Consider the following 12,251-nt stretch of genomic DNA (forward strand, 5'->3'; position numbering starts at 1 on the left):
GTGCAAAGCTTCTTACATGTCATATGCAGAATGGGGTTCCTGCCATATTCAGGAAGGGTGCTTATTTAGGATGTGTCCTCAGTATGGTCTCAAATGGATCTTGGGTTTCCATTGTGCTTCCTCTTTTCTACCCCCCTCCCCCACCTGCCATTTAAATTACTATTAGCTTCATCTTTATCTATTTAATTTATGGGTTTTTGGTTAACTTTTCACTGTGTGGTCAGGCATAGTTGTACCAAAAATGCTTTGGCTTATAATTTAAAACATGAATGTGTTGCAGCACAGATAAATCTTCATTCCCCTTTTGCTAATTCTGGTATACATAGTCACCTAAAAACTTGGTTGTAAGAGATACTTGAAGGTCACTAAGTTCCTTTTCCACTGGAAAAACGGTCGAGGGAGAGGCCACCTCCTAGTAGACCTAGTGCTTTATCCGTAAGCTTCTATGGCATGTGCTGTGTGATGGGTCCGGCACTAGGTGTGTTGTCTGTTGGTATCCTTTGTCCCTCTGCCAAGAACATGAGGACCTTTCTTTGGCTTTGCTTGGTGCATATAAGCATTGGATTTATATTTATTGAGTGATGTTGTCTCAGTTTTTCAAAGTGATCACTCCTTTGGAAACATTTCATTTTTACAGATTTTAGAATAAATTCACTTAAATTACTTATTGACTGCCTATTAGTTTCTAATAGGTATCCAATTGAGTATGCAATTGACTATTTAAGTAGATCTCTTTAAGGAAAGTGTTGCTATACATGCTACTGACACATTTTGTTTTCTTAATAGCAGAGAGTTCTCTGTAACAGTCAAGTCCTTTTCCTTCAGATTTGTGGATGATATATGTGTTTGAGTAACAGATCTATATGACTTCCTGTTATTTGGTCTCCCAGGGGGGATAAATCCCCAATAGTGTGGCGTATTACATGTGGTTTTCCCCTCCGTTCTGTAGCCATCATTAGCGCTTACCTCAGTTCTTCCTTAGCATTTCCGTTTTGGATTCAAGGCAAAATTTTCAATTCTTGAGACCAGGCAAGTATTATTTACTTGTCCTTTTTTACTATTATTTGCTTCTGGAAATTCCTTACTCTATCCCAGCCCTAAATTTTATTTCTTGTTACAATTTTTGAATATTAAAAGGATTTGACTCTTCTCCTTTGTACTGTTTCAGGTCAGGGCTATCTTCTATAATTTATTCTGCTAAAAAATCTCACCTGACCACAGCCACCACTGCTACTGAGTTAAAAAGTTCCCAACGTTTTAGAAGCTTTTTCCAGCTACTCCTTCTCTACCAATTCAACCAGAAAAATTAACTACTTTTCCTCCCAAAGTTGTACTTTCTCTAACTAACCTCTGTGCATAGCAGAAGTATGAAAATTACCCAGTGCTTTTCTCGGACAATGTGAAGGTTAGTTATGATCTCTGGGATAATAGTACCCTATCTGGCTTAAACTTCAAGTGGCCAGCACTAATGCAGATAGTTTTGGACACCTGGGTGACATGTAAAACTATCTTACCAGAGCTGCTTTTCCTTTTGGGGGAAAAGTGAAGTTCCAACCAAATATTTCACAATCTTCCCCCCTCACCCCCACCACAGAATATCAGATGCTTTTGAGTCTAGAGAAAAACACTCTTGTTAAAATGTCTTTAGGTGGTTTCTGTTTCAACTTGTAAGTATACTCTTGACATATAATACACTTTTCTTATCTACTTATTGTACAACTAAATAACCTTGTTGACCTCCAACTTTTCCCCATTTCGACACAGTCTTCAGCAAAAAAAAAAAAAAAGTTATGGTCTTTGGGCTGTTCTGTAGAATATTTTAAAAGCAAAAATATTTATGAGTAAGGTTGTCTACCTTTGAGTTACACAGGTGTATGCATTTGACAAAACTTGGCACATATATTCTTAAGACTGTATCTTTCATTATGTGTAGATTTAACCTCTGAAAACATATTGAAGGCCAGTTAGTGATATACATGCTGAATTATTTAGGGAGGCAGTATACTAATACCTGTGATTTACTTTGAAATGCATCAAAAACAGATGGATTGAGGATAGATGTGTGATAAAGCAAGTATAGTAAAATGTTATTGTTAGAATGTAGATGGTGGGTATGTAGGTGTTCACTGTAAAATTCAACTTTTCTGTATGTTTGAAACTGTCCATAATAAAATGTCGAGGGCGCATTAAACATGATGCTGGACGCTATCCCTGGTCCTATGCATATTCACTATCTTAGGATAAAATCCAAAACTTGATCTAATGAAAGGAAACCATTAAAATTTTCAATGTATTACATGTTGTTACTCTTCATGCTATAGGATTTAGTCTTTGAGAATTGGGGAGTGGCTTGGAAAAAATTACTGCATCCTGGAACACTGTTTTGGAATGATGAGGTGAAGATGACAGCAATGGTAATTTCATGCCCAAAGTGTGTTTTTTCTTCCTATAGCCATTCATTTAACCAGCTTCTCCTTTCTTGGCAGCATAATCCTGAAGTCTTATTTTCAGAGAAAAGAAAGTGTTCTTAATGTCACTGAGCTTTATTATGATTGAATGCAAGCAAATATTTGAAGAGATGAATCATTGATTCCTGGACCATTGTCAGACAGGGTTAGATCAGTTGGCCAGATGTCTCTGTGGTGGATAGTTTATGATGGTAGAGGTCTGTGTTTTGAGTACCAGACCTCACTGCTTTAACACTGAACTTTCTGAGAGCCCAAGTTTGATTTTTTTTTCCCTTTCAGAGCAGCGCTAAAGTAAATAAAATGTAAAAATCTAATAAATCATAAATGACATAGAAATGGAAAGAATAGTTGTTACTTTATTTTGTAAAAGGAAATGTTTTATAATTATGCATTTGCAGCAAAATGGCTATGAACAGTATAATGATTTAAAACGCATTATCATTTAGATGGTAAAAAGTGTCTCTACTAAGCAATGGCATCCAGTGGCATCATTATAATTTAATCAGTTGGTGGTTGTCGCGTCAGTTGATGACTGCTACAGCCACAGATCTAGTCCTTGTGTATATTTAAATTATGTGACTAGCTTTTTTTGTTCTCAAAATCGAGCCAACCATCTAATGCTAAGTAGTCATCAAAGTTATGGGGAAGTATATAGGTATTTGAGATGTTTTGCCTTTACATAAGCTCTATTCTTATTCATTTTCCATTTCATTCAGTCTGTCAACCATTGAATGACATTACCCATCAGCAGGGTACCATCTCGATTCATGATGCTTCATAGGGTGGGTCTGTTGGGAAAAATAGGGAGCTATTTTATTCATTATGTCAATATGTACTGTATATAATCATTAATGGATGTAACTGTACTCTAATGGCTTTTTTGGCTGCCTTCTCCAGAAGGCTAAGTTCAAAGATAGTATCAATTCATTTTTCTGGAAAGGGAGATTAACTTTTTTGACCCCAGAAGAATCACTCTGTAGTGTTTCAATTTGTCCCTTCCTCCAGTTAGTAGGTCCTACCTATTGTGACACATTTCTGTGTTAGGTTCTATAGCACAGTGATTTCCAGACCTGACCACCATCAGAATCAACTGGAGAATTTGAAGAAAATAGTTGCTTGGGTCACATCCTAGAAATTCTGATGCTGGTGATTTGGAGTGGAACCAGGAATTTGCATTTTAAGAAGTACTTAAGCAATTCTAATGGACATTGCCTTTGGGATGATTAAGCTACAATCCCTTCTAAGGTTCTTTGTCTAAAAGTATGGATAAGTAAAAATTATTTTAGTACAGGGTAGATGATAACTCTAAAAGATAACTTCTTTGGTTATCTTAGTGCTGTTTGTTTCTTTGTTTAAAGTTTATCTCGAAAGAGAGGGGAGGGCAGAGAAAGAGGATCCCAAGCAGGCTCTGCACTGTCTGCGCAGAGCCCCACGCCAGGCTTGAACCCACAAACTGTGATCATCACCTGAGCTGAAATCAAAAGTTGGATACTCAACTGACTGAACCACCCAAGTGCCCCACAGTTATCTTAGTGCTTTTTTTTTTTTAATTTTTTAATGTTTATTTACTTCTGATGGAGAGAGAGAAAGACAGAGGGAGAGCAGGGGAGGGGCAGAAAAAGAGGGAGACACAGAACCTGAAGCAGACTCCAGGCTCTGAACTGTCAGCACAGAGCCCGACGCAGGGCTCAAACCCACGAACCGTGAGATCGTGACCTGAGCCAAAGTTGGACACTCAACCGACTGAGCCACCCAGGCGCCCTTCTTAGTGCTCTTAAATCAGGTCTTACTCCAGAGTCCCCACATCCCAGATTATTTAGTCACTCATTTTATAATAACATCTTGCATTTTTGGATCCAGTGTTAAGTGTAAGGCTCTGTGCCACATGTTTTACATGCACTATTCCATTTAATCCTCACAGTAGTACTGTGTAAGAACTATTATTATCTCCATGTTTTAAAGTGTGTCAATAGTCAGGGTACTTAGAATGCATAGCTGTAAATATTGCAGAGCTGGGACCTGCGCCCAGTCTTTCTGACTGCAAAGCCCCGTACCCTGTACTGGAGGTGGCCTCTGGCATCCTGTATAAGATCTGTAGGCTGAGTGTTACTGTCTTAAAACAATGGTCCTTCGGAAGAGGACCACATAATGATTTTTGGAATGAGATAAAACAAAGCTGTGTAAAGTATAATTGTTTAACTTCATTAGTCTTTTGCCTAAAGTGTTCACAATTTGTTCTGTGAGAGAAGTATAACAAGTGGCAATGATTTCCTGATAAAACCTATACATTCTTTAGTACTGAATAAATCTAAAAGATCATTCCCTTGGTTCATTATGTCCCCTGCCTTTAGATGTGACCCTTAAAGATTCTCTGTATGTTCATTTCAGAAGTTTTTTAAAGATACCAGCTCTTTTTTTTTTTTTCTTGTATGTTTCAGATTTCCCCCACCTAATTAGCCTCTTCTTTACACCTGGTCTTTAATTAAAGAGAAAGTCTTTAATTTTAAAATATTTGAAAACTTTATTTTTTTACTCCCATTTCCTCCTATGACAGATTTTGTAGTTGGCATCATTTTGGGGTCATTTAGGGAAAATGGCTCCTTTGGAAGAACTTGACCTGAACTACACTTGAGTTCAGTATGAAAATAAGCAAAAGCTCACTGAATTCTTGTCATCTTCCTCCAAATTTAGTCAGATTTTTATAAATACCTATAGGTACTGGATATCTTCCCTTTAGAACAGTACTAAAAGGAAATCTGCATAGATTAATTATTCTATATCCAGTTTAGCAAAACATTTTTGGATAGAATGAAGTTTAAGACTTTGAGATTCAACAAGCTTTTTTTTTTTTTTTTTTAACCCACTGTATTTCTCAGAAGCATTCCCATCATTTCTTGTTAATCTAAATAGCTTTACAAGTGATGGCATTAAACTGTAATTGTAGGATTCTCTGTTCTCTCCCAACACTTTTTCTGAGACTTAATCTCAACTGACATTCTCAAATCATTACCAGTTTTTTAAAATGCCTGATTGGTCTCCCTTCCGCAGTTATGCATTCCCCAATTTAATGTGTCTGAGTGGACTGAATCTTATTTACATGACACGCCTATCCCAACTTCCATATTGATCATCTGGAAAGGCTCAGGAGCTTTAGAGAAGCCAGTAGAATTCCCTCTGCTCCAGTAACCCCAACATCACGGAGCAGTACAGGGTAAGAGAGCACTTGGCCAGGAAATGAAGCATTACCAAATAGAGTTCCCTTGTATTGAATCCTGGACCACTCCCACTACCGTCCCCGAAGTATTAGTTGGTTTAGACACAGATTTTTATGGCCTAGTGGGTAAGAAACTATGACAATCCAGAGTATGGATTCTGATACAGACTTAACTGGGATGAGGAGTAGTTTTAGATATACTGGTATAGAAAGATGTGCTGTTGGTGTGCCTGGGTGGTTCAGTTGGTTAAGCATCCAACTCTTGATCTCAGCTCAGGTCATCTCCCCCATTCATGAGATCGAGCCCTGCATCAGGCTCTGTGCTGACAGCATGGAGCCTCCTTGGGATTCTCTCTCCTTCTCTCTGCCCCTCCCCCACTCATGCTCTCTTTCTCAAATAAACAAAAAAATGTATTGTTAAGAAAAAAAGCAAACCTCAGATGTTTATGGCATCATCCTATTTAAGTTAAAAAATTGGTGGCCGGGGGGGGGGGGGGGGGGGGGGTGCTGCGCCCGGGTGGCTCAGTTGGTTAAGCATCTGACTTCAGCTCACATCTTGATCTCATGTTCTCGAGTTCGAGCCCTGCTTTGGGTGAGCTAAAGCCCCACATCGAGTGAGCACGAGCCTCACTTCAGGTGAATCCCACTTCTCTTTCCCTTTCTCCTCTGCCCCTCATGGGATATTTTTTTCTCTCTCTCCCTCCCCTCCACCCCCACCCCCCATCCCAGCCCTTTGCTCACTTGCGGCCTCTCTCTTAAAAAATAGTTGTTGTTTTTAAGTATATTAGTGTGCAAACAGACACATGAAGCTTTTAGCAGGGGTTACCTCTGGGAAAGGAATGGGCTATGCAGAAGAGAGGCTTTCACTTTTCTGTAGACTGTATGCAGCATTTCAGTCTTAAAATGAAAGTGCATCCATCTTTTGTTTTAAAAAGTTAACAGATGGGGTGCCTGGATGGCTCAGTTGGTGAAGTGTCCGACTTCAGCTCAGGTCATGATCTCATGGTTCATGGGCTCGAGCCCCATATGGGGCTCTGTGCTGACAGCTCAGAGCCTGGAGCCTGCTCCAGATTCTGTCTCCGTCTCTCTGCCTCTCCCCCACTCCTGCTTGTTCGTGCTCACGCTCTCTTTCTCTCTCTCAAAAATAAGTAAACATTTGGGGCGCCTGGGTGGCTCGGTTGGTTAAGCGTCTGACTTCGGCTCAGGTCATGATCTCACAGTCCGTGAGTTCGAGCCCCGCATCGGGCTCTGTGCTGACAGCTCAGAGCCTGGAGCCTGTTTCAGATTCTGTGTCTCCCTCTCTCTCTGCTCCTCCCCTGTTCATGCTCTGTCTCTCTCTGTCTCAAAAATAAATAAACGTTAAAAAAAAAAAATTAAAAAAAAAAAAATAAGTAAACATTAAAAAGTTAACAGATAAAAAACTTTTAATATAATTCTTTGATATTTCATGGGAGTGCTCTAGTGGCATATCAACTGGGCAGACCTATCAGAAAACGTTGGGTTCTTTACCCGCTTCGTCTGAATTGTTCCAACAGTGTCTTCTCTGAAATTTCTGTGAGAAGGGCTGGAGCACTGCTTCTTAAATATGTTACTTTTTGGTCTTAGCAGCATAGTTTATAAGATCAATAGAAATTTATAGCAGGGACCCTTTTAAAGCCTTATTTCTGATTTCTGTCTCTTGTCCTTTTAAGCATTGAGATCTCTTAATTATCTACTCTCTGAGGGGAATTGTATGTGTACCATGGTCCCTGCAGTAATGGGAATGGTATTACTTCAACTCTTTGTTGATTCTCTTTTAAGAAGCTGTTTCCAGCAGAGTCCTTGTCTCATGCTCCTACCTATACTTCAGTCACATCCTTTTAAGTATAACCTCCAAATTTTAAAGACAGCCTGACTGGGGAGAACCAAAATACCTATGGTATTACTTGGCTCAGCCATTGCTATCTTGCTAGTCTGGAGAGAGATACTGTGTGTTAACTCTCTTCTTTCTTCCCATCCCTCCCTCCTCTTCCTTCTGTTGTCCCTCCCCCTCCCTCTATGGGTTATATTAGATTATTATATGTATGAGTAAAGGCTTTCTATCTCCATCTATCTTCTATCTCCATCTCCTTTCCTTTAGTTTTCCCCCATGAACAGTAATTAAACTAGGCAAATATTTAAAAGAATTTGCTGCAAATCTGTCCCAATAATGGAGTTAATTTTTCTCTTGCTTTTCTCTTGCTCCATTGAATTACACATTTTATTTATAGCTATTCCTGAGCCAGTGCTCAATATACACAGATTTAATTGTAAATAACCAAATGTTGAGAGTACACACTAGTCTCTCTTCCTTAAACGTCCATTTTGTCCTTATGGGTCTTGTCTCCGGGTCTTGGCATGATTTTTTACTTTCTACTGCCAACCCCCTCCCACTTCTGTTTTCTTCTTCCAAATCCTTTCTAGACCTAACCAGATTTTCTCAGTTTAATGAGGAGGTGGTTCTATCATTAGGTTTTTGTTGATGACCAGACTGTATGGGATGAGAATTGCCATCCATGAATTCCTGGAGGGCAGGGACTGTGCCTTGTTCATTTTTATTCTCCCAGTGCCAGCATGGTGCAGGCATAGGGTGCCTAGTCAGTATTTTTAGACAAAGATCATGGATGTGCTCTTTTGTAACTTTGGAGCAGCAGACATATTGTACAAAAAACTCATCATTGTGAAAATGTAACTTTGTAATGTATATTTGCCTCTCTCCAAACAGTCTTGCTGACATAACAGAAAAACTTTGTAACTGCTTGTATGATTTCTGTAAATTCTCAAGAGTGCCTCCAAATGGGAAACGTGTACAGTTTGGTGATTGCATTCAAGTGAAACACTCTACTCTTTATTCTCCTTGATACCAAGTGGGTGCTAACATATTTGTGTCATAACTTTTTTTTAACAATAAGCATCTGTAGTTAGATAGTTTATTTGAAATATTAAGTTTTCTCATACATTTAAATTTAAAAAGGAAACAGTTTTTTTTTTTTTTAATCCATTAAAGGAGTCTTTGCAACAATGGCACACATTCTTCTAATGTATTTCTGCATAGGTAGAACCATGCATATGGATTTTGGGGGGGGAAATCAGTGGTAATTTGTGTGGTTTACAAGGATATGGTTTAGCAATCAACTTTATGTTGTAATGCTAAAAAGAAGTTCTTGATCGTAATTCCCTTATGTAAAGGTACCTCTTTGTGTCGGAAACCTATAAAAATAACCAGAGATGATTTCCCACTGTAATCCTATGCCTATAAAGTCAAACTTAGAAACTGTGAGTAATTAAATGACCAAGAATCTTTGATGCATTTTTCTTTTCTTCTCTTTTAGAACTGCCACTGGATGACCCAGATTCCCTGTAATTGATAATGTTGGAGATCGGTTCTGCAACTTTCTTCCATATTCGTTTGTTAAAAACAAATAGAATGCAAGTTCCTCCACTCCAGATTATGAAAACAGTACTTGGAAAACTGAAAACTATCTAAATGATTGTCTTTGGTTGGGCCGTGTTCTTAGTGAGCAGAAGCCTTGGCCAGGGTCTGCTGTTGACTCTTGAGGAGCACATAGCCCACTTCCTGGGGACTAGAGGTGCCACTGCTACCATGGGTAATTCCTGTATCTGCCGAGATGACAGTGGAGCGGAAGATAGTGTTGACACCCAGCAGCAACAAGCCGAGAACAGTGCAGTACCCACTGCTGACATGAGGAGCCAACCCCGGGACCCTGTTCGGCCACCAAGGAGGGGCCGAGGACCACATGAGCCAAGGAGAAAGAAACAAAATGTAGATGGACTAGTGCTGGACACACTAGCAGTCATACGGACTCTTGTAGACAAGTAAGTATCTGACTCCTCGCCACCTCCTATGAGATGACAGCGTTCTATAGAAACCATAACCTTTGACTCCTTCACTTCATTAGGATCTCTTCACCAAGCCTTGAGCTCATAAGGCAAGGGAGAATATTTTATTTCTCCTCTGATGGCAGAGTAAATTATAAGCTTTGATATTTTTACTTGCTAACATCTACTCCTGTCTGGAAATATCTAAACATTTCAATAGCAGAAAGCACAAAGCTAGGATCTTTATTAGGGAATGTAGTAAATAAGGAGCGAGTTTGTGTTGCAAGCTACAATAGGAAATGGTTTCACAAAGACTGATTCTTATCTTGCTTGCCTATCTACGCCACAGACCAGAGATTCAAGATGAGTTATTTTTCCGAGAGCATGGCTGTGTGCACTTTCTGTTGGCGACGTAAGGACATAGATCAAGGAAAGCATTCGTCCTCCTCTCTTTTTGTATCCCTTATTTGGCCATCTTAGATCCATTTGGGAAGCTTGTAAATTGAAACTGCAGGGCACACCTGTACGTGTTTTGTTTCTCCCCTGCTTTGTCTAACTATATGTATGAAATCCCAGATTGAATAACAGTGAAATGAAAGAACATTGTTCAAGTTGAAAAAATATTTTAACTTAACTGCAGTTCAGTAGTTAGGAGCAAAAGTTTTAGAACCATGATCAACCAAGTTTCAAATTTCGGCCCAGCCCCTTGACTAGCTACATAATAGTGGGCGAATTAATTCTCTAAGCCTCAGGTTCCTCATCTATAAGAGGGAAATTATGTCTTTCTTACAGAGATTATCATAATATATGTAAAGCATCTAGAATAGTGCCTTACACATAACAATCACTCAGTAGATGATAGTATTTTTTTTAATGCTTCTTTATTTTGAGAGAGAGAGAGGGAGCACAAGCAGGGGGGAAGAGCAGAGAGAGAGAGAGAGGAGAGAGAGAGAGAGAGAGAGGAGAGAGAGAGAATCCCAAGCAGGCTCCACACTGTCAGCACAGAGCCTGACACAGGGCTCGATCCCATGAACTTCGAGATCATGAGCTGAGCTGAAATCAAGAGGAGCCAGACATTCAACCGAGCCACCCAGGTGCCCCAACTTTTTTTTAAAGTTATATCTGGGTTCTTTTTGCCTCAGGCTCTGCTAGTAAATTTAAGTATCTAAATATTTGATAATCACTTTTATAAAACCTAGTTTTAATTCCTCAAAATTATAGTGTTAAGCAAGGTATACCTGTGCATATTTTTCTGAGGGGAATTTTTTCCCTCATAGAAATAAATTTATTTTGTACATCTTAATATCTGCTGTAGAACAGGCTGGGGAAAGGAGGTTCTTACAAATCTTCTCCATAACCAATTCAGAAAGGTCTTCCTAACGTTATTAATACCAGCCTTTGAAGCAGTTCTGGTATCTGAATCAATTTTGTTTATACTGTGGATAGACTCTTTTTATTTCTTTTTTTTTAATTATTTATATTGTAGTTAATATACAGTACAACATTGGTTTCAGAGGTAGAATTCAGTGATTCATCATTTACATTCAACACCCCGTGCTCATCACAAGTGCCCTTCTTAATACTCACCACCCATCTAGCCCGTCTCCCACCCACCTCCCTTCATCAACCCTCAGTGTGTTCTCTAGCAGTTAAGAGTCTCTTGTAGTTTGTTTCCCTCTCTTCTCTTTCCCTGCCCTTCCTATATATCCATCTGTTTTATTTCTTATATTACACATATGAGTGAAATCATGTATTTTTCTTTCTCTGATTGACCTTTTTCACTTAGCATAATATATTCTAGCTCCATCCACGTCATTGCAAGTGGCAAGATTTTCTTTTTTTTTTTGATGGCTGAGCAATATGCCATTGTATATATACATCTTTATTCATTTGACAGTCAAGGGACATTTGGGCTGTCTCCATAATTTGGCTATTGTTGATAATGCTGCTAGAAGCATTGGGTTGCACGTACCCCCTTGGAATCTGTATTTTTGTATCCTTTAGGTAAATACCTAATAGTGCAATTGCTGGGTCATAGGGTAGTTCTGTTTTTAGTTTTATGAGGAATCTCCACACTTCTTTCCAGAGCGGCTGCATCAGTTTGCATTCCCACCAGCAGTGCAAGAGGGTTTCCCTTTCTCTGCATCCTCACCAACACCTCTTGTTTTGTTGTTAATTTTATGAATTTTAATGCTCATATGTTTGTAGAAAATATTTATTGAATATAAATCTATGCCATTTACATCCCTCAAACTCAGTCAAGAAGCTAGAAACTGTTATTTAAAGTTTCTTCATGGTGCCTGGTTTTTTTTGTTTGTTTGTTTGTTTTGTGTTGTTTTTGAGAGACAGCACATGCAAGCGCGTGAGCAGGGCAGGAGCGTAGGGAGAGAGAATCTTAAGTAGACCTGCACCTGGGGGGTGGGGGTGGGGTGCACACACACAAGGCTCCATCTCACAACCCTGTGAGGTCATGACCTGAGCTGAAATCAAGAGTCGACGCTTAACTGATTGAGCCACCCAGGGGCCTCTCTGCATGGTGACATTTAAAACAGACTATAAAATTATAATGAAAAGTTTCCCTTCCCAAGTAAGGAAACCACAAGCAGTGTTATTTAAGCCCATTCGAGAAGTACAGAATAGGCTTTGCCGTATTTTTTAAGAAAGTGATTAAGACAGTATGGAAGCAGAGTAGGAGATTTATCTCCAGTCTT

The 12,251-nt window shown here is 39.2% G+C and overlaps 1 protein-coding gene across 3 annotated transcripts in view; it reads left to right on the plus strand.

Moving 5' to 3' along the window:
- Nucleotides 1-12,251, plus strand: part of RSPRY1 (ring finger and SPRY domain containing 1) — a 44,458-nt gene that overhangs the window by 3,710 nt on the left and 28,497 nt on the right. For 2 of the 3 annotated variants that reach the window (XM_078438799.2, XM_078438800.2), the window contains exon 2: nt 9,033-9,537. In XM_078438799.2, coding sequence (XP_078294925.1) covers nt 9,188-9,537 — 350 coding nt within the window. In that variant the 5' untranslated portion in view covers nt 9,033-9,187. Of the gene's footprint in view, nt 1-7,933; nt 8,568-9,032; nt 9,538-12,251 lie in introns of those variants that run through there. The other variant, XM_078438802.2, reaches the window with a different exon arrangement.

This window comes from Panthera onca, chromosome E2 (assembly GCF_046562875.1).
Source record: "Panthera onca isolate mPanOnc1 chromosome E2, mPanOnc1 haplotype 2, whole genome shotgun sequence".
In the NCBI taxonomy this organism is placed as follows: Eukaryota; Metazoa; Chordata; class Mammalia; order Carnivora; family Felidae; genus Panthera; species Panthera onca.